This window comes from Mobula hypostoma, chromosome 4 (assembly GCF_963921235.1).
Source record: "Mobula hypostoma chromosome 4, sMobHyp1.1, whole genome shotgun sequence".
NCBI lineage: Eukaryota > Metazoa > Chordata > Chondrichthyes > Myliobatiformes > Myliobatidae > Mobula > Mobula hypostoma.
In genome coordinates, this window is record NC_086100.1 from 97333351 (window position 1) to 97357195 (window position 23845).

Sequence of the window (23845 nt, forward strand, 5' to 3'; positions counted from 1 at the left end):
CTGAGGCAGGTGCTGGTGAGCAGCCAATTTGAAATGTTGCATTTCTTCTGGAGGTATTCCACCAAGCTGTTGAGCAGGGTGTTCAGGGATTTAGATCCAACAAAAGTGAAGGACCAGCAACATATCAGGACTGGAAAGGAAGGGGGAAGGGTCTGGATCTGAAATAGCGACTGTTTATTCCTTTCCATAGATGCTGCCTGACTTGCTGAGTTCCTCCAGCATTTTGTGTGTGTTACAACTTATGAAATCGTAGGGTTTGCTGTATACTCTTGTATGGAAAGAAGAAGCCAACAATTTGAAGATTGGCTCACAGAAGTGTTAATCAAAACTCTAACCTCAAACCCCAGTTTCCACAATTAGCATTGAATGAAATTAATCCAAAATTTTACTTGTAAGTGATTGTGTGGGTGGTGGAATTTCTATGCATCAACTTGTATAATACAATTTATCTCCATAAGCTTTCCCTGATTCTGATAATAAGCTATTGCCCTAAAATGTTAATTCTATGTTACCACAGGCCTACTGAGATCAATGTTTTATGTGGGTATTCTTTCGAAGTTCTAAGTAAATTTATTATGAAAGTATGTGTCTTTGTATACAACCCTGAGATTCATTTTCTCGCAGTCATACACAGTAAATCCAAAAACACAATAGAATCAGTGAAAGACTACACCCAACGGGACGGACAAACAACTGATGTGCAAAGGACAGCAAACTGTGCAAATACGAAAGAAAATAAATAAATAAGCAATAAGTATGGAGAACATGAGATGAAGAGTCCTTGAAAATGAGCCCATAGGTTGTGGGAACAGTTCAGTGATGGGATCAGTGAAGTTATCCCCTCTGGTTCAAGAGCCTTATGTTTTAGGGATAGTAACTTTTTCTGAACCAGGTGGTGTGTGTCCTGAGGCTCCTATGCCTTCTTCCTGTTGGTACAAGTGAGAAGCGAGCATGGCTTGGATGGTGATGGTCTTTGATGATGGATGCTGCTTTCCTGCAACAGTGTTTCGTGTAAATGTGCTGAATGGTGAGGAGAGCTTTACCTATGATGATCTGAGCTGTATCCACTTCTTTTTGTTGGATTTTCCAGTCAAGGGCCTTGGTGGTTTCATACTAGGCAGTGATGCAACCAAACAATAAACTCACCACCTACAGAAGTTTTTTGAAGTTCTATATGCCACGCTGAATCTTTGCAAACTTTTAATGGAGTAGAGGCACTGCATTGCTTTCTTTGTGATGGCACTTGCATGCTGGGCTCAGGACAGATCCTCTGAAATAATAACCCCAAGGAATTTAAAGTTGCTGACCTTCTCCGCCTCTGATTCCCCAATCAGGACTAGCTCAATTACCGCCAGTTTCCTCCTCCTATTGTCAATAATGATCTACTTGGTCTTGCTGATATTGAGTGAGAGGTTGTTGTGGCATCACCCAGCCAGATTTTCAACCTCGCTCCTATATGCTGATTCATCACTATTGATTTACCATTGATTCAGCCAATGACAGCGCTATCGTCAGCAAACTTGGGTATTGTATTGGAACTATGTGAAAGCTCACAGTCATAATTGTAAAGCGAGTAGAGCAGGGGGCTAAGCACACAGTCTTGTGGTGCTGCTGTGCTGATGGAGATTGTGGAGAAGATGTTTTTGCCAATCTGAACTGACTGGGGTCTGTAAGTGAGGAAATACAGGATCCATTTACACAAAGAGGGATAGAGGCAAGGTCTTGAGGCTTATTGATTAGTTCTGAGAGGATGATAGTATTGAATGCCAAGTTGTATTTGATGAAGAGTATCATTGAAGGCCATTTCAGACCTATCTGGAGTAATTATAAAATATTATGTTGAAATTTTCGGTTGACCACAACTCTTTGGAGAGTATTTAAACTTGATTTTCAAACTTACTCGGTCTTCAAATGCCATACATTTTTTGGGAAGCAACCAGATATCAAAACCTACCAGAAACTTTGAAGATTCAAATTACATTTATTATCAAAGAATGTGTAAATTATACAGCCTTGAGATGTGTTTGCTCACAGGTAGCTACAAAGCAAAAAAAACACGAAAGAACTCAATTAAAGAAAAAAAATGAAAATAAAGATAAAAGAGAAACACCTGATGTGCAAGGGAAAGATAGAAAACACAGTCATGCAAACAACTGAAGTGAACAACAATACGCCAAACCAAAATTGAGTCCTCAGATTGTGCTTTTTGTTTAAGTGTCATTATTTGCTATGATTCACAAACATGAAACAGCCTATCTTAATGCCTTTCACAATCTTGCCAAAAACATCAGGTTTGCTTGAAGAAGTCACTGTGTCTAATTACCATCACATCACCTGCAGTACCAGAGGACCCAACACACTCTTCCACTGCTCCATTACCATTAGGAATGTCTATCCCTTGAGAGTGTTTTGGGAAATCTAATCAGCTGGCTGCCCTCCTCTTTCCTGCATACAGGCAGAGGCTAAAGAGTAAGGCACCAGAGCTAAGTTCAACAAAGAGGTGATCATGGGAGGCAGAGGAGTGGCTGTCGGATTCCTTCGAGTCAGTATACTGGGCTGTGTTCATAACTCATCAGAGGAACCGAATGTATGTCATGGACTTATACACACTTGTGGACGAATGTGTCCCCACAAAATCATTCAGATTCCTTCCCAACCAGAATCTGGTTGGTGGTGTTCAGGACTGGCGACCCAGGAAAGTACAAGAGGTCCAGGTGTGACCTCTGGAAAGCCACCTCTCATGTGAAGTGGCAATTCCCAATCAAACTTGAATCACAGAAGGAAGCTCGACAGCTGTGGCAGGGCTTGAATGCTATCACTTCCTAGAAACTAAAACTAAGCAACAAGGTTTCACTCCCAGATATGCTCAATGCCTTTTATGCTCGTTTTGACAAAAAGAACACGGAGGCACTTTTACGAACTTCCACAGCCCCTGACAAACTTGTGATTTCAGTTTCTGAGGCCAATGTGAGAGCATCCTCTCTGAACCCAGAGAAAGCATCTGCCCCTGATGTTGTACTTTACTGAAGATCTGTGCTAATCAACTGGCTGGAGTGTTCACTGACATCTTTAACTTCTCACTTCAGCATCAAGCAGGCTTCAGTCATACCAGTGCCCAATAAGAACATATTAACCTCCCTCAATGACTATCATTCAGTAGTACTTACATCCATGGTGATGAAGTACTTTGAGAGGTTGGTCGTGAAGCATATTAACTCCTGCCTGAGGAGTGATTTGGATCTGCTTCAATTTGCTTACTGATGTAATAAGTCAACAGCAGATACCAGTTCATTGGCTCTTCACTCAGCTCTGGAACATCTGGACAGTGAAGGTGCATACATTAAGATGTTTTTCATTGACTGCAGCTTGGCACTCAACACCATCATCCCCTCAAAACAAATCAATAGGCCTTAATACCTCCTTGTACGACTGGATCCTCGATGTCCTCACTTCCATACCCCAGTCAGTATGGAATGGTAGCAACATCTCCATAATCACCATCAGCACAGGTGCACCACAAGGCTATGTGCTTAGCCCCTTGCTCTACTCACTTTAAACTTATGGATGTACAGCACCAATGCCATATTTAAGGTTGTTGGCCATATCAGAGGTGATGACGAATCAGCAGGTAGGAGGGAGATTGAAGACCTGGTTGAACTGTGCCGCAACAACCATCTCTCATCAGCGTCAGCAAAGCAAAGAGCTGATTATTGACTACAGGAGGAAGGAAAAGGGAGGTTTTGTCCTCATTAGGGGATTGGAGGTGGAGACGGCCAGTAACTTTAAATTCATTGGTGTTACTAAATCAGAGGATCTGTCCTTGGACCAGCATGTAAGTGCCATTTCAGTGAAGGCACAACATTGCCTCTACTTTCTTAGAAATTTGCACAGATTCAGCATAATATCTAAAACTTTGACAAATATCTATAGATGTACAGTGGAGAGTATCCTGACTGGTTGCATTGCAGCCTGGTATCAAAACGGCAATGTCCAAGAATGGAAAGGCCTACAAAAATTAGTGGACACACCACAGCCTATCCCCACCCCACCACTGAGGGCATCTCCAAGGAGTGCTGCCACAACAAAGCAGCATCCATCATCAAGGGTCCCATCATCTAGGCTATGCTCTCTTTTTGCTGCTGCTGCTATTGGAAAGGAGGTACTGCAGCCTTAGATCCTACACAACCAGAATCAGGAACAGTTATTACCCTTCGATCATCGGGCTCCTGTTTCGGTGTGGATAACTTCACTCACCTCTGCTCTGAACTCGATCACCTTCAAGGACTCGGTAACTCATGTTCTCAGCATTATTTAGTTATTCCTTTATTCACCTTGCTCATTTATTGTTTGTCTTTGTGTGCAGTTTGTTATTCTTTTGTATTTCTTTGTTCTACTGTCAATGTCTGCAAGAAAATGAATGTCAGGGTAGTATATGGTACGTACTTTGATGATAAATTTATTTTGAACTTTGGCCTCTTGGAAATGCGCCTACATTTAGTCATTCCGTAATTCTGAAAATATATCTACGGTGAAACAAAGTGAAAATTTTAAGTTTGGTAATAAATTCAGGGTTGACGCACCACATACTGATTGTTCAGAGCTGCATTTAAAGCAAACAAATGCAAAGTTAAGTAATACTTCACTCTCCTTCCACTGTGTTTGGGAGTAAACTCTCCATGTGTAAAATGGAAAAGGAATATTTTCTTAAAAAAAGGACTAACAGTTCAACTATGTATTTTATGGTGAATTTCATATTAGCTTATAGTGCTAAAACTGAGTGAAATGGAGCTATATATTTAGTCCATTTGTCCGCAAATCTTCCTCCATTTAGAAGGCAGAGGGCAAAAAGACAAGAGGAGCTCTAGAGGCCGTGGCAGACGTGGAGCTGATGATGATGTTCCAAAGAAGAAGAAGCAGAAAGTGGGGTAAGTTGCATACATGTTACAAGCAATAGTATTGTTCATCTGCATGCTTCATCCCCATAATCCTCCCCTATCTATTCTATAATTTAAGAATATTCCTGGATTATGGGAGATACCGGGATCTTAAATAATCTTGTCTCACTACTGTTTTATTATATTGTAGACTAGCATGTATGAATAAAGATCATGAACTGATGTCTGCATTCCTGATGAGTTCATTCATGTGTTTTTGGTACAGTTATCTCTCTTCAGATCATTTCCTCAGATTTTGAACAAGTGTTTATATATTTGAGGAGATTGTTCTTTCTGTGTTTCAGAATTAGTGTATCTATGTGGCCTTGTATAAAACAACAAAAAGGAGTGTGTACTAATATCTAAAGCTTCAGGGTTCAAAATACTATTCCAGTCATTTTACTTATGTACCAGATGAAGCAATTTACGGAGTTGTGTATATTCACAGTATGCTATCAGTTTAAGCCAATTAGTGCTGTCATTAACAAGTTGCTGTGGCAATACCAGAATGACTACAGTCTGATTATTAGGAAAATCCCAAGGATGACTGATGAGTTCTGTGAGTCTATCACATATGGAGCATATTGATGCCTGGATATATGATAGGGTTGAATGGATTCACACTCTACTGTTTGTGCATGCTTACTCATGAGGCTGGATGTGCTCAAGGACTTCCTGGATTCTTCTCCACCACTTTAGTGGTCTTGGGTAAGGAATTACCATGAGTTGGTGAGGATACCAAGGAGGCTTTGAGGATAGCCTTGAAGCATTTCCTCTGGCTTCAGAAAATTGTTTGTCATGTTAGACCTTGAGCAACTTGCATGCAGATAGTGTGGTTGAACATGAACATAGATGGGAATTTAGGAATGTTGGCCACGGAGTGGAACCAATGTTGGTTCATCAGTCCTGAGTAGACTTGGGAGATCTATCATATACTGAGCTATCATATACATTTTTTTCTGCAGTGCTTTTAAGTTCCTACTATATAGACTATCCACGTCTTTGATGTACATAGAAGGGTAGGACTCACTGTGGCTTAGTGAAACATAGCTTTTTATCAGATCTAAGGTCGTGGTCTTTAAACAGCTTATAAAGAGCCATCAACCTACATCACTTGTTGAGCTCAGCCTGTCAACATCTTGTGGCCAACTGAAGTGACTGCAGATGCTTAATTGCAGGATTTTGGAATGCCTGTAATTGTGAAAAGATCACAGCGTGCAGGAGCAGAATTAGGCCATTCAACCCGTCAGGTCTGCACCACCAAGCATGGCTGATGGTTTTCAACTCCACTGGTTGAAGAATTTCCCTTTTGAAGGCAATATCTAGGCCTCTACACCCCTCTCTGGCAATGAATTCCACAGATTTACCTCCTCATAGCTAAAGACATTCCCCCCCATCTCAGTTTTGAAAGGACACCCCTTTATTCTAATCTGTGGCCTCAGATCCTATACCGTCCTACCAATGGAATCCTCCTTTCCACCAGGCCTGTCAGAATTAGGTAGGTTTCATTGTGATCTTCCCTCATCCTTCTGAACTTAGAATACAGGCCCAGAAACATCCAACACTTCTCATATATTCCCCTTCACTCTTGAGTACTTCTAACACCAGCACATTCTTCCTTCAATTCAAGTCCCAAAGTTTTCCAGTGGTATTCCAAATGCAGGCTGACCAATACTTTATAAATCCTCAGTAGTACATTCTAGACTTCCTGAAATGATTTGCCTTCTTTAGTATTGACTCAACCTGCAAGTTAACCTTTAGGGACACATGTACTGGGCTCCCAAGACCCATTACAACTCTATTTCTAAATTTCCTCTCTATTTAAATTAGAGAATAGTCTACACCTTAATTTTTCATACCAAAGTGCAAAATCCCACACTCTCCTATGCTGTATTCCATCTGCCCTCAGTATCAACATAATACGATTTATAATGTTGGATTGACTTCATTAATTGACAGTAGCAGAGGCTGTGGGCTTGAGGCTCCTTAGCTGAGGTCATAGTTTTGATTAGCATCTCAGTAAACCAGGTTTCAAGTTGTTGGTTTCCCCTTTCCATAATACTAGATAAAGTAAACCAAATGTTTCTTGTGCCTGAGAGCGGCTCAGGAATATTGTACCTTATGATAGTGCATTTTGGTCAGTACTGACAGGTAAAGTGATTTATATTTGCTTGAACAGCAACATTTCCACCACTTCACATTGATGTTTTGAAGAGAATTATGAGGTACATAAATATTGCACTGAAATTGGTCTTTACTTCAGCAAGACCAAAGAGCTGATTGTAGACTTCAAAAAGGTTAAGAAGAGGGAACATAGATCAATCCTCGTAGAGGAATCAGAAGTGGAGAGAGTGAGCAATTTGAAGTTCCTGGCTTAGATCCTCAGTATTTCTGAGGATCTAACCTGGTCTCAACAGATTGATGCAGCTATAAAGAAGGCAAGAGAGTGGCTATATTTCATCAGGAGATGAAGAGATTGGGTTTGTCACCTAAAACACTCAAACTTTTACAGAAGTACTGCGGAGAGCATTCTGACAGGCTGCATCATCATTTGGTGTGGGAGGGAGGAGGGCTACTGCACAGGATTGATAGAAGTTACAGAAAGTTGTAAAATTATTCAGCTCCATCTTGGGTACTAGCCTCCGTAGTATCCAAGACATCTTCAAGGAGCGATGCTTCAGAAAGGTGGTGTCCATTATTAAGGACCCCCATCACCCAGGGCATGCTCTCTCCTCATTGTTAACATCAGGAAGGAGGTACAGAAGCCTGAAGGTGCACGCTCAGTGATTCAGGAACAGCTTCTTCCCCTCTGCCATCTGATTTCTAAATGGACATTAACTCACTTTTTAAAAATTATTTCTGTTCTTGCACTAATATTTTTGATTTCATTGTGATCTTCCCTCATCCTTCTGAACTTAGAATACAGGCCCAGAAACATCCAACACTTAATTTAAATATTTAATATATGTACTTACTATAATTCTTTTATTTATTTCTATATTTATTTATCATGTATTGCATTGTACTGCTGCCACTAAGTTAACAAATTTCATGACATATGCTAGTGATATTAAACCTGATTCTGATTCATAAATGAAAGCCAGTTTTGTTGGTTTACAATCAAATCCTAAATAGAGATAATCATTTGCTCTGAGAAACCAGGTGGCGGTGCTCCACTGCATGCTCTTCTGTGGTTCCAGTAGCTAGACATGAATGTCATTTTCCACTGAAATGAGGTATGATTTTCTATGTATTTCTACTTCATCTTTGCTGACTGCATTAACTCTGTGACTGAAAGATCCCACTTCTGGGGTTAAGTGCACAAACAGCAGCCAGTCAGTCTCAATGTTACTACATTTCCTTTAGGCGTTGCTATAGCAGCATCTATGAGGTTAGCATTATCCAGTTCACATCATCTGCAGTCCTTCTATTCTAGGCTCCATGCCAGTTGATCATTGTGGGTAGCACAGTGCCTAGCAGCTTCAGAGACCCAGATTCAATCCTGACTGTAGGTGCTATGTGGAGCTTGCATGTTCTTGCTACAGTTGCTTTGCTTTCCTCCCATATTCCAAAAATGTGTGGTCAGTAGGTCAGTTGGCCTTTAAGATTGTCCCACTAGTTTTAGTGCAAAGTAAGTGTTTGATATTCAAAGGACTGATTCCCATTCTGTATTCCTCCATAGATCATTTGGCTAGATTTTGGCTGTTAAAGTAGCCTTCACATTGATGAATTACACCAGGGGTCCCCAACCTTTTTTGCACCGCGGACTGGTTTCATATTGACAATATTCTTGTGGACCGGCCGACCGGGGGGGGGGGGGGGCGGGGGGGGGTAGTGTTCAAGTAGGGTTAAACTCACTTCACCGCGTCTTTTACAGTTAGGGTTGCCAAATTTCTCGCTCCCAAATAAGGGACAAAAGTAGCAGTCAAATCCCGGGACACTTCACCCCAGGTAAGACTACCATGACCATGAAACCTTGTGCGGGCACCTGGTGTGCGCATGTGTGTACGTGCCAATTTCTTCCTCCCACAAATCGGTTTTGCCTTCATCTTCCCAACTACACTGTACATACATTATTTCTACTTTATATAGGCTGTGTATTTATCATATCATTCCTGCTTTTACTATAGGTTACTGTTATTTATTTTCGGTTTTATGTGTTATTTGGTATGATTTGTTAGGTTATTTTTTGGATCTGGGAACGCTCAAAAATTTTTCCCATATAAATTAATGGTAATTGCTTCTTTGCTTCACACCATTTCGGCACGAAAGGTTTCATAGGAATGCTCTACCTTAGCAGGGGAAATACGGGACAAACCAATTTAGCCCAATATATGGGATGTCCCACCAAATATGGGACAGTTGGCAATCCGATGTTCAAGTTCAACAGTGAGTGACAGGGAATGAGGAAAGGTGCAGCTGACTCATATCGTTTCCTCGCAGCCCGGTAGCACATGCTTTGCAGCCCAGTGGTTGGGGACTGCTGTATTACACTAGTGACAAGTAAAGAGTATTTATGATCTAAATTTTATATTCAGGCATGTTATAAAGAAAAGATGATTCAAATCCATTTTTATTTATTCTGCAAAGCCTAGCTGGATGATTTTTATTCTTTCTTTTCCAGGGCAGAATACTCTGACTCCATTCTGAAGATGCACCCATCTGATGTTTTGGATATGCCAGTTGACCCCAATGAACCCACCTATTGTTTGTGTCATCAAGTTTCTTACGGAGAAATGATTGGCTGCGATAACCCAGATGTAAGTGTCTGATTTGGATTGGCTGAATTGTGATTTTTAATTGTATTTGATATTGCCAATACTTTTTAAAAGAATATTTATTAATGATACTGTTCCCTATGCCTGGAGAGTTAGTTGCAGTCTATTGAAATTCTTGAACCCATACTTTTTTTAGGAGTTTCCCTGTGTTCAACTTCAGCAAGAGAGATGTGTATGACATTGTAATAATTCCATATTTGCCTGTAAGGAGATCCTTTGATTTTATGTTTAAAAAATGCTTGGTTTTAAAATTTCTCTATCAGTTGTAGACTGATTGGGTGGAAAGAATGATTGCATCCTTACCAGTCTGTGTCCCAGCCATTTTTCTCTTGCACATTTGTAAGGATTTTCTAACGATTGTCCCATTCTGTTGTATGTCATGTATCTGTCTTGAACCAAGTATGTGAGCAGGGGATCCAGTTTAGGAGCCTTCTCCATATGTTGTTCTCAACACTAGATGTAGCTATATGCTGTAAGGATATTTGCAGAGTCTCCTTCATCTGGCTGTCTTCATTTTACAGCTATATGTGCGTACTGATGGGTTTTAAGTCAAGATTAGATGCTGTGAGACTATTACTTAATATCTAAGCAAACTGCAACCTGTAACAGTTAGCAATGGGATTTTGCTGTGCTTTTTTAGATGGAGGAGATATTTTTTCTGGAATGTGTAGGAATGAGGCAGATAGTCAGATGATTGAGTCATGGATGTTGTTTTATTTTAATCAGTGCCCAATTGAGTGGTTTCACTTTGCCTGTGTGGACCTCGCGACAAAACCAAAGGGGAAATGGTAAGTAAGAATAGTCAGCATAAGTATTTTACAATCTGTTCACAAACTGAAAGCTCTCCAACTGAAAATCGCAGTGATTTTTTGGCAACAGTTAAACTTGATACTCTTGTCAAGACTATCTTGGTTCATAGCTGCTATTGGAAGTGGCATTATAAACATCAGAAGTTGAAGTAGGTCAGATAGCGTTTTGAGCCTGTTCTGTCATTCACAAAGTTTTGTCTGAATCCCTATATCAAACTCAGATGATCAGTTTTGAATATGCTCCGTGACTGTGCATCCACAGTCCTCTTGGGAAGAGAACTTTAAAGATTCACAATGTGTTGAGTGAATAAATTTCTTGACCCCAGTCCTAAATATCTGACCCCTATCTTGAGTCTAGGTTGTCTGGTGAAGAGAAAAACTTGCATTGTCCACCATGTCAAGCCCTTTCATAATCTTGAATTTTTAAATTTGATTAGTTCTCAGAAGATGAAAACATAGGTATGTTCTACTTTCCTCACAGATCACCTTGGTCATCCTGCTGTAACAAGGATTACCTCTCAATAATAATGTTCAGCACAGAGAGGATTTGTACTAACTGACAAACGTGAATTTTCACAACTAAGTAGCTGTGTGCACACCCACCTTTCCCTGACCCTTCATGAACAGTCAAAGAAGAGAAAAGGAGTCTGTGTTGGCCAGGTGTTCCTTGTGGTCTTGATGTGATCTCCACATGTCCAATGTGGGGTCCTCCACATCTGTGATGGTTGGTCTTCAGAAAGTTGTCGCTGCCTGAGCTCCTAAAATCCTCTATTATTATACTTTTCCTCATCAGGTTTTTATGATATTTCAGTTTTGTTGGCTCAAGGTCATCTGACTGACCTGTGTCAGATTCTGATTGGATGTAGCCCAGGGTTATATTAATACTGTTTTATGGCTTTCATCTTCAACTTTGTGCTTTAGGTGACTTCTTCTGTTCTTTTCAGCTGTGACTGGTTCAAAGCAGTCAAACCAGGCACCCAGTCACTGGGCTCAGATGACGAGATTACTTCTGCAAACCTGCCATTTTACATAATAAACAGGTTCTTATCTGAGAATGGTCTCAGGTTTAGCAGATCATTAGCAGAAACTCCTTGGGTTCATGTTCAATTGCTCTGATGAAGTTATGCCAGAGCAAAAATCAGTTTAACAAACAGTTCACTAAATGACAGTTGCAAGGACAGTCTCACAAATGGCCACCTCCATTCCTATTCACTGACTGTATTTCTTTCTGACCAACACTGGAAATCAGAATCTAGTAAGCTATAATTACATTGCCTCTAATGCAAGTGTATCCTTTTTGATGCAGAAACCAAAATGGTTTTCAGTAACCCAGGTATGGTCCCATTTAAGTGTTGTACAATTGTATCAAGACTTACTTATACTAACTCCCTTTCACAAAAAAAGAGGTACTGTTTACCTTCCTAGATGTAGTATACTTTTTGTCATCCTCTGCTCAAGGCGGACTTTGTGAAGGTGGGTGACAGTATTTCAACTTGGCAGAAGATACTGACAAATTCAGTACCAGACATAGTACGGACTTTGCTTTTACAGCATCATTTCATGTTTGCTTACAGGTTCTGCCCACGATGTACCCAAGAAAGGAAAAAGAAATGAAACTAGAACCTGCTTATTGGCTTGGACATCTGTGCTTTTTGTTCAAAGTTTTGCAATTTTATATAATTTCCATAAATTTGTTACCCAGCTGAGAGGGTATTATGGGGGTACTTTGAGTTATTTCATTCCTACAGCTGGTTTAATTAAAATCATTGAGATTTTCATCATGGAATTTCCATGTAAACAAAGTTTATTTGGACATTGAAGGTTTCTATAACTGACTAAGCTAGGATACACAATTGGACCACAGTAGTTCCCGATTCATGAGATCCATTCCGGGGTCAACTGAGTGTGAATGGGAATGATGTGTGAAAATATATAGGGATTTTTGTTGGAATTAGAGAACAAAGAGCTATTGTAGAAATTCATATTTTTAAATAATCAATTCATTAAAGTGACAGCAATAAGCATTGGGTTCAGGGAATTGTTTAATCCCCTACACCTTACTGATACCAGAGCATTGAAGCTGGGTGCACAAAGCTCTGTTCTGCCAAAGGAGAAATAATATTGTGGGTCTCTGTACATTGAAGGTAACATTAACCAAAGCAGCCATTGCTCTCTCTGGTCCCAGGAAGGCATCAGATATGCAGCTCATTTGCAGATAAGCAGATTGCACATGGATGCAACAGTTGCTGTGGATTTGATGTTACCTAATATTAAAGCTGCTTCAGGAAAGAAAATATGCTTGCAAATATTAGTATGAACAGGGATTTGATCATTAGTGGGGGTGCACTGATTTCTGAAATGTTATGATTGTGATAGTGAGAGAAAAACCTTTATACTTTGACAAAATATGTTTTAAGAAAACAGGAATGTCAATTTATTGTGCAATATTGTGGTTCGTAGAATCATTTGATATTTTCATAAAGGATTATCCAGTGAAAGAATTATGTGGCAGGGTTTACAGACTCCTGGAGGTATTTCATTGACATTGTAATTTGTAAACCAAAGAGTCCACGTTTCAAGAATGTGATATTTTAAACCACTGCTGTCAGTGTATATACCTTATACTACTTGTTTTGTGATATTATATGTAGATATATACTTATATATAAACATTTGAATAGTTTTGATAATTCTTAACCCTATTTAGTATTGAAGGAAGACCTTAAAACCAAAATGAAATAAACCAATTTTTCCTGTTGAACACAGATATGAACTCCGGCTCACAGTGAATAAACAGTAATATAATGTAGCAGTGGAGTTAACTTGCAGAAATATGTGTATAGATGTTCTTTGCTTATCTAGCTTTTTGCAAGTGAATGATAAATCTGTCAGTCAATTGGACATGGCCTTCCACTTCCAGTTGTTTTTGATCAATCGAGTGCCTTTCATGTGGAAACTTGGCATTTCCAGAAGAATCTAGAAATTATACTCCTGAAAAAGCTACATATTTAACTCCTGTTTGCTAAATATGGTTCACCAATTTTTATCGTACGGAGGGCACCCTGCTTAAGTCTGTGGGTCATGGAAGGGTAAAATAAAATTGAGGCTGTGGGGTTATCATTTGCTTGCAGGACTGTGGCTATAATTTAACCAGCAAAAACTCTACATCATTTAGAAACTCTTTACTCCCCATTTGGCTGGTAATACTCCACCCATTAACCATATGGATTGTGAAAGCTGTACTGGGTTGCTTCAGATTCTAGCTGATTATTTCACAAATGGCACTTTATAATGAAACACACCTTTCCTGCATCATGTCAGATTATCAAGACTGTTAGGGGGAGTAGTCTTTCTTTTAATAGTCTTCCAGAAGGCAAAAAAATATAAGAACCCATACTAATCAGGCATGGCAGAGTCTCTGAGCATTGCATAGGGTATCCATTCTAGGAAAAAGTTTCTCCAAACCAGAAATGAAGAAGTGATGCTGTTGCCTGCAATTCCTGTTTAACTGGTTACTTAAGTAATATCACATCAGAACTACATTGTACGAATTTAATCCTGCAGATTATTTGTATGATTTGGTTGGAAAATTGCTTTGGCCTAAAACTCAATTCCAGAGCTTGTTGACATTGACTTCACATTGAACATAGATACTGATGACTCCATCCCCACCCTTACTATTGTGTATGGTTCGGAGCAGCGTACCACAAAGAATGCTGCTGAGAAGAGAAACTATTTTGGTCACACAAAGGAAGGTACTCAATAACGTGGCAAAAAATAGCAAAAGCTAATGCTGTATGCCTAGAAAGGTGGTTATTGTGGGATTCAGTTCAGAGAATTATTTACTTAATGCACAGTACTGATGATGTATGAAAATATGCCAAAGAGTAGTAGTATTAGAAGCCAATAATGGAAGTAATCAGAACAGGTATCAAGAAGAACATATTATTGAACGGTGATTATAAAAATATTGGACACTCTACAGCCACATATGTAAGAGAAATAAATTAGAAATAATTTGAGTTTCTACTGATCTTGGAAAATATCTCGGGTGGGTGAAATGGCTTCCTCATCCCTGATTTTTAATGATTTCATAAACACTAGTGATAATGTAATTTTTATTTTGGATTTTATTAATCATTATTGTTAAATTTCTTTAAATGAGTCCATGTTTTAATGCTTACTGTTGATAAAGTCAGCAGAACATTGGTTTCACTTTTCCAGTGAATATCCCCAGTTAACTGAAGAACAGTGAGATACTGATACACAGTCAACATCTACCCATCTTTTTCACAGAGTAATTTCAATCTCAAAACATTTATCTGGCCACTGATTCCATATTCATTTATTCTTTTTAGCCACTCAGTACTTTCACCTCTGATATCTGTGTCTAAGTCTGAAATGCCCACTTGAACAGATATGTCTGTAAACCTGAAGGTGTACTTTCAGGACAAATTTAAAAAATTAAATCCTAATTCTGTTGATGATTTGTAACCAACTGTTGTCTGATTCAGTTGGAGTGGGCATCTGTTTAGATAACAAAATGTCTTGAGAGGTTCCAGTGTTTGGGTAAGTTGGCAATGTCATGTTTGAATGCCATTTTATTTTTAAACAATTTTTACCCTTCTATTTGGAATGAAATTCAGCTCCTGTTAGAGATGATTGATGTTCTCAATCTAATATATTTCTAAACCACAATTAAATTTGAGAAATTTATATATAGTAACTGTAAGCTTGAATTCTATTTTTCTTACTTTCAGAATGTGACATTACTCTTAACTATGCTTCTCTTGGAGTCATAGAATTATTTAGAATAGCCACTCTATGCTGTTCTCAAGCCAGTTCCTTTTCTTCCAACTTCCTAGTATGCTTAGCGAGCTTCCCCATTAATACATCCAGCAGATCCACAGCCAATAATGATGGTCCCACATTCTCACTACTCTTAAGGAGAGATTTTTTTATTAACTGAATTCCTTATTTATTGTTGATATGTACTTCACATCAATGGCTTTCAATCGTGCTCTCTGTTACCATGAAATCCCCTTTTAATTTTTCTTTTTCAAAATGTGCGCATTAGTGTCAGTAGCCAACCATTCAGAAAATGACCACCTTATAAATCCATTCTTATTAGTTTCAGGCTATGTGTTCACATAGCAGTACAGCAATGACAATATATATTATTTTTCTCATTATCCTATAATAGGTTTCTCACTTAGACTTTAAAGTTTTGTATAAGGGAAGAAGACCTTTATGGAAAACTAGAAAACTCATAGACAAGTCTAAAAGCACTTTAATAAGTAAGAAAATTATTCACAAACTCTTTGTCATCTGTTTGGTTTGTAGACAGTATTTGGTATGAAAACAAGATTAGCAGGATTAACTGTGATGGGCTTTTAATTAATCTTTAAGATTACATAGTTTGAAGAAAATGCTTTAGCCATGAAGGTTGCATTGTTAGACTATAGCCAGTGTGGCAGAGATGCTGTCTGTCCTGTGAGCTGTTTGCCTGTACAGATCAGTTTGTTTGAGATGGATAAATATTTTTTTGGGTCTGGAATGTCATTTAGAAGAAATATGTCTGAGTTAAGCTATCAACACTGGTCTCCTTATCTACTGTATAGAGTTGCTCTAAATACCTTTAATGTGTGGATTATAGATGAAAAATAAATGATTGTGAACTTTTGGAAAAAAATGTATATTTGTATTTTTAGATGTAATGCTGTCAAAATAAAGTATTTTTGGAAAATGTATTGTCTTTTAAATATAATTGTGGTAAAATCTAAATATTATGTGTGCGGCCTCCTGAGGAGATCTGTTCAGTTTAGACACAAGGGACTGCAGGTGCTGGAACCTGGTGCACAAACAAGATACTGGGGAAACTCAGTAGGTCAGGTAACCACTTGAGGAGGGAAATGGACAGACAACGTTTTGGATCCAGACTCTTCATTTGGACTGGCAGTCAATGTTTTGGGTCAAGCTCCTTTACTTGAAGTGGCAGACTTGTATGGATGGAGGGTTTCAACCCGAAACTTGGATTGTTCATTTCCCTCTGCAGATGCTGCCTGATCCTCTGAGCTCCTCCAGCAGTTTATGTTTTGCTCTGTGCAGTGTTTACATGTTAGATCAGCGTAGGACTGGATGCTTACTTGTCATCTTGTGCCAATATAAGTTGCAATGGTGCTCTGAAGGCTTGCAATGATCTGAGCAAACCATTCTCTGTTCAGTTTGGAACACTGGATAGTTAGGTATCACAGACGTTCACTAAGAATATTCAAGCTAGCAGCTTGATAATCAAGGTTTTGAAAAATTAGCAAGTAGAGTTAAGGATGCAATATCATTTTCAGTGGTGTCAAGTATAACAGAAACAGCTCAGATCGAGGTTATTAGCCCCAAGCTGAATTCCTGAACCTGGAGTATCAGTGGACCATTCTTAGTCTGGTCTCTACCCTTTGACCTATTTGGCATAGGTGACTCTACCAAGAGCCAAAACAGAAGGCCCCGACTCCAGCCAGCATAACTCTCCGGGTCATTGAGGCATGCGAGCTTCCAAACCTAATGACAGGGTTGTGGTCATCTTGGACGAAACTAGTGAATTAGCACCTCACATTCAATTCGACGGTATGAACATTGAATTCACCAACTTCTGGTAAACTGCCTCTGCTGATCCTCCTCCATCCACCACCTCTTCCCCATTATCCCTTTCTCCTCCTCAACCCACTCCATCTCACCATCACACTCTGCACCTCCCTTAGGTCGTTTTGTGCTCCATGTTCCTATTTGTCGTTACTTCATCAAAAACATTGTCAAGTTAGATTTCCTCACTTTCCTGGATGAGTTAAACTCTAATATTCAAGAACCTCAACACCTGCTAAAATCCAGCTACCACCCCCTGACATTCAGTGGCATTAGCATCACAGAATTCCTCTACTATCAGTATTCTAGGGGTCATCACTGCCTAGAAACTGAACTGGAGTAGACACAATGTGGTTAAAGAGCAGGTCAGAGGCTGGAACCCTGTGGCAAGTAACTCAGCTGTCCCCCGTCTACAAGGCTCTAGTCAGCAATGTGAATAGTTCTCCAATTACCTGGATGAATGCACTTCAACATTCAAAAAGGTCAACACACAGAACTTAGCAACCCACTTGGTAAGCAACCTATCCGAAACCACTCACACATTCCTCCAACAACACACCATAGAAGTTCGTACGATTGACAGGGTACACTGCAGCAACTCACAGACCCTTTAGACACCACCTTCCAAATCCACAAGCTTTACCAGATAGAGGGACAAGGGTAGCAGAGAAACACCACCTCTGAACAACGTACCATCCTGACCTGGAAATTTATTGCTGTTCCTTCACCATCACTGGGTCAAAGACCTGGAAATGCCTACCCACACCTGAAGATCTGCAGCAGTTCAAGAAGGCAGCTCATCACTACCTTCCCGAGGACAATTCGTGATGGGAAATTAAATGCTGACTAATTCTGTGGAACTCACGTTCCTTAAATGAAGAAAAAAATCCTTGAAACCACAAAAGGCAAAAAATCAAAGTGAAGGGAAGGACCAAGAAACTAAAGGAAAGGTAAAATATAAAAGTGGAATGGTGAAAAGCATTAAAATGGACTATAAAGGATTTTTATAGGTACATGTAAAGGAAAAGTCTACAGGGGGAAATGTGGGCTGCGTTCAGAAAGAGAGAAGAAATTATTAAGGTAATAAGAAAATGGAAATTAAACAATTATTTTTCAAGATATAAAGTATAAGATCGAACAAGAATGGAGAACCAATGGAATTAAATATTAGACAAATGTTGTCTACCACTTAAGCTGATAAATCACAAGAAACTGTTTCAAAGTACATTTATTATCAAGTATGTACGCAGTATACAACCCCGAGATTCATTAGGCAGGAACTAAGAAGCATTAATTGGGAATGTCTTTTCTCTGGCAAGTGGACTTGCCAGATCAATTGCACAGAGTACAGGAAAGGTCTGTTCCTATTAGAAGGAAGGACAGGGATGGAAAGATAAGAGAGCCTTGGATGTCCAGAGAGGCGATGAATTTAATCAAGAAGGAAAAGGAAAAACTATGTAAAGCCTCATAAATTAGGAGCAATTGAACCACATGAATTGAATTGACTTTATTACCGACATCCTTCATATACATTAGGAGTAAATATCTTTACGTTACATCTCTGTCTAAATGTGCAATTTATAGTAATTTATAATAAATAATACGTACAACAGAACAGTCAATGTAACATAGAAATACAATTGTATCAGCATGAATTAATCAGTCTGATGGCCTAGTGGAAGAAGCTGTCCTGGAGCCTGTTGGTCCTGACCTTTATGCTGTGGTACCGTTTCCCAGATGGTAGCAGCTGGAACAGTTTGTGGTTGGGGTGACTCGGGTCCCCAGTGATCCTTCGGACCCTGTATTCACACCTGTCTTTGTAAATGTCCTGAACAGTGGGAAATTCACATCTACAGCACTCTGCAGAGTCCTGCCATTGAGGGAAGTACAGTTCCCATACCAGGCAGTGCTGCAGCCAGTCAGGATGCTTTCAATTGTGCCCCCATAGAAAGTTCTTAGGAGTTGGGGGCCCATACCAAACTTCAACTGTTCAACTGAGACACTGTTGTGCCTTTTTCACCACACAGCCAGTGTGTACAGACCACATGAGATCCTGGATGATGTGTATGCCGAAGAACTTAAAGCTGTTCACCCTCTCAACCCCAGATCCTTTGAAGTCTATAGGGGTTAGCCTGTCTCCATTCCTTCTGTAGAAACATAGGAAACCTACAGCACAATACAGGTCCTTCAGCCCACAATGCTGTGCCGAACATGTACTTACTTTAGAAATCACCTAGTGTTGCCCAAAGCCCTCTATTTTTCTAAGCTCCATGTATCCATCCAGGAGTCTCTTAAAAGACCCTATCGTATCTGCCGGCAGCCCATTCCATGCACTCACCACTCTCTGAGTTAAAAAACTTACCCCTGACATCTCCTCTGTACCTACTTCTAGGCACCTTAAAACTGTGCCCTCTCATGTTAGCCATTTCAGCCCTGGGAAAAAGCCTCTGACTATCCACACGATCAATGCCTCTCATCATCTTATACATCTCTATCAGGTCACCTCTCATCCTCCATTGCTCCAAGGAGAAAAGGCCAAGGTCACTCAATCTATTCTCATAAGGCATGCTCCCCAATCCAGGCAACATCCTTGTAATTCTCCTCTGCACCCTTTCTATAGTTTCCACATCCTGTAGTGAGGAGACCAGAACGGAGCACAGTACTCCAAGTGGGGTCTGACCAGGGTCTTATATAGCTGCAACATTACCTCTCAGCTCTTGAACTCAATCCCACGATTGATGAAGGCCAATGCACCGTATGCCTTCTTAACCACAGAGTCAACCTGCGCAGCAGCTTTGAGTGTCCTATGGACTCGGACCCTAAGATCCCTCTGATCCTCCACACTGCCAAAAGTCTTACCATTAATACTATATTCTGCCATCATATGACCTACCAAAATGAACCACCTCACACTTATCTGGGTTGAACTTCATCTGCCTCTTCTCAGCCCAGTTTTGCATCCTATTGATGTCCTGCTGTAACCTCTGACAGCCCTCCACACTATCCACAACACCCCCAACCTTCATGTCATCAACAAATTCACTAATCCATCCCTCCATTTCCTCATCTAGGTCATTTATAAAAATCACGAAGAGAAGGGGTCCCAGAACAGATCCCTGAGGCACACCACTGGTCACCGACCTCCATGCAGAATATGACCCATCTACAACCACTCTTTGCCTTCTGTGGACAAGGCAGTTCTGGATCCACAAAGCAATGTTCCCTTGGATCTCATGCCTCCTTACTTTCTCAATAAGCCTTGCATGGGGTACCTTATCAAATGCCTTGCTGAAATCCATATACACTACATCTACTGCTCTACCTTCATCAATGTGTTCAGTCACATCCTCAAAAAATTCAAACAGGCTCATAAGGCACGACCTGCCTTTCACAAAACCATGCTGACTATTTCTAATCATATTATGCCTCTCCAAATGTTCATAAATCCTGCCTCGCAGGATCTTTTTCATCAACTTACCAATCATTGAAGTAAGACTCACTGGTCTGTAATTTCCTGGGCTATCTCTACTCCCTTTCTTGAATAAGGGAACAACATTGCAACCCTCCAATCCTCCGGAACCTCTTCCACCCCCATTGATGATGCAAAGGTCATTGCCAGAGGCTCAGCAATCTCCTCCCTCTCCTCCCACAGTAGCCTGGGGTACATCTCATCCGGTCCTGGAGACTTAGCTCCAGCAAATCCTCTTTCTTAATGTCTATATGCTCAAGCATTTCAATCAGCTGTAAGTTATCCCGACAATCACCAACATCCTTTTCCGTAGTGAATACTGAAGCAAAGTACTCATTAAGTATCTGTGCTATCTCCTCTGGTTCCATACACACTTTTCCACTGTCACACTTGATTGGTCCTATTCTCTCACGTCTTATCCTCTTGCTCTTCACATACTTGTAGAATGCCTTGGGGTTTTCCTTAATCTTGCTCACCAAGGCCTTCTCATGGCCCCTTCTTGCTCTCCCAATTTCATTCTTAAGCTCCTTCCTGCCAACTTTATAATTTTCTGGATTGCTATCATTACCTAGTTTTTTGAACCTTTTGTAAGCTTTTCTTTTCTTCTTGACTAGATTTACAACAGCCTTTGTACACCATAGTTCCTGTACCCTACCATCCTTTCCCTGTCTCATTGAAACATACCTGTGCAGAACCCCACACAAATATCCCCTGAACATTTGCCTCTTTTCTGCTGTACGTTTCCCTGAGAACATCTGTTCCCAATTTCTGCTTCCAAGTTCCTGCCTGATAGCTTCGTATTTCCACTTATTCACGTTAAACACTTTCCTAATTCATCTATTCCTATCCCTCTCCAATGCCATCTAGTCCACAACCAGCTCCTTTGATTTTGCAACATTGAGGGAGAGGTTGTTTTCTCGATACCACTGTGCCAGGGTGATGACTTCTCTGTAGGCTGCCTCATTATTATTTGAGATTAGGCATATCAATGTAGTGTCATCAGCAAATTTAATTAGCAGATTGGATCTGTGAGTGGCGACAGTCAAGGGTACACAGAGAGTAAAGGAGAAGGTGAAGGTGAAGCATTTAGAGGTGAAGGAGGAAGAAGTGTTAGGCCTCCTAATGAGTATTCAGGTGAATAAATCCCCAGGGTTGATGGGATTTACCCCAGGTTATTAAAGGAGGTGAGAAGCAAGATTGCTGGGGCCTTGGCCAGTATCTTTATGTCCTCTCTTGGCACAGGCAAGATCTTGGAGTATTGTCGAGTGGCTAATGTTGTACTTTTATTTAAGAAGGGAAGGAGGGAAAATCCTGGGAACTATAAACCAGTGGGTCTCATGTCAGTTGTAGGGAAATCGCTGGAGAAAATTCGTAAGAATTGAATATATGAGCATTTGGAAACCCATGGCCTTATTAAGGAAAGCCAACCAACACTCACAAAACGCTGGAGGAACTCAGCACGCTGGCCCTGGGCAGCATCTAGGAAAAGAATATAGTTGACGCTTCTGGGCAAGACCCTTTGAATGTACTCTTTTCCTAGATGCTGCCTGGCCTGACGAGTTCCTCCAGCATTTTGTGTGTGTTGCCTGGCTTTCCGGCATCTACAGATTTTCTCTTGTTTGTTAAGGAAAGCCAGCAAGGCTTTATGCGTGGCAGGTTGTGTCTTAGCTACTTGTTCAAGTTTTTTGACAAGGTTATGAAACAGATTGATGATGGCAGGGCAATTGTCTAAATTGATTTTAATAAGGCGTTTGACAAAGTCCCTCATGGATGGCTAATCCAGAAGATTAAGATGCATGGGATCTGCCGCGAATTGCTGTTTGGATTCAGAACTGGTTTGCTCATAGAAGACAGAGGATAGTTGTAGAAGGGACTTATTCGAGCTGGAAGTCTGTAATTAGTGGAGTTCTGCAGGGATTTGTGTGGGAACGTCTGCTGGATGAAAGTGTGACTGGTGGGCAAGTGTTGCTGGGAAAGTACATAAACACCAGATATTCACAATCTAATGAACAGTTTGGCAGAGAGGACAAATGTCATTTTTCTAGCTTTCTTTATGATACAAAACTAGGTGGGTCATGTCCCCAAAGGAGGATATAAAGAGGCTTCAAAGGAGTGGACATCGAAGAATGTTAGGCTATCCATTTTGGTGAAAATTACAAAAAAGTCATTTTTGATAAATGGTGAGAGATTGGATAGTGTGAATGTTGAAAGGGACCAAGATGTACGTGCACAACTCATGAATGAAATACTTGGAGAGACTAGAAATGGCAAGCGTAAACTCCAACCTCCCAGAAATCCATGGCCCACCGACCATTAAACCAGTTGAAACAGTTCAAAGTTCAAAGTAAATTTATTATCAAAGTACCATATACAACCCTGAGATTTGTTTTCTTGCGAGCATACACAGTAAATCCAAGTAACACAGTAGCATCAATGAAAGTTGGCACCCACCTGGACAAACAACTAATGTGCAAAAGACAACAAATGGTGCAAACACAGAAGAAAAATACTTAAGTGCATACATACATAAATAAGCAGTAAGTTTTGAGAACATGAGATGAAGAGACCTAGAAAGTGAGTCCAAAGATTGTGGGAACAATTCAGTGATGGGGCAAGTGAAGTTGTGTGAAGTTACCTCCTTTGGTTCAAAGCCTGATGGTTAAGGGGTGGTAACTGTTCATGAAACTGGTGGTGTGAGTCCTGTACCCTCTTCCTGATAGTAGCAGTGAGAAGGGAGCATGGAGTGGGTGTCGGGGGTCCTACAACAGTGCTCCGAGTAGATGTGCCCAATTATGGTGTGGGCTTTATCTGTGATGGACTGCACCATACATAGTTTTGTAGGATTTTCTTTTCAAGGGCATTGGTGTTTCCAGCCCAGGTTGTGATACCTACTCTCCACCACTAATGTAAAGAAGTTTGTCAAAGTTTCAGATGTTACGCTGAATCTTCACAAGCCTCTAAGAAAGTAAAGGTGCTGCAAGGTGACACAAACACAATGGGCCGGTTCTCAAACAGCAGAAAGGAGGCGGAGAACCTAGTGGCATGGAGTCGAGATCTTTCCCTTGGTGTCAGTAGAAGAAAATAAACTAGTCATTGAATTTGGGAAGTGGTGAGGAGCAATGCCAAGTATATCTCAGTGGCGTTGAGGTGGAGGTGATTTGGATAATCAAGTTCCTAGCAATAAATATCACTAATAATTTGTCCTGGTCTGGCCACATAGAT

The 23845-nt window shown here is 40.3% G+C and overlaps 1 protein-coding gene across 1 annotated transcript in view; it reads left to right on the forward strand.

Annotated features, from left to right (window-relative positions):
• Positions 1-16269, forward strand: part of ing5a (inhibitor of growth family, member 5a) — a 33881-nt gene extending 17612 nt beyond the window's left edge. Inside the window, exons 5-8 of the mRNA XM_063046236.1 lie at positions 4832-4925; positions 9559-9694; positions 10439-10500; positions 12096-16269. Coding sequence (XP_062902306.1) covers positions 4832-4925; positions 9559-9694; positions 10439-10500; positions 12096-12135 — 332 coding nt within the window. The 3' untranslated portion in view covers positions 12136-16269. The remainder of the gene's footprint in view (positions 1-4831; positions 4926-9558; positions 9695-10438; positions 10501-12095) is intronic.
• Positions 16270-23845: the final 7576 nt, after the last annotated feature.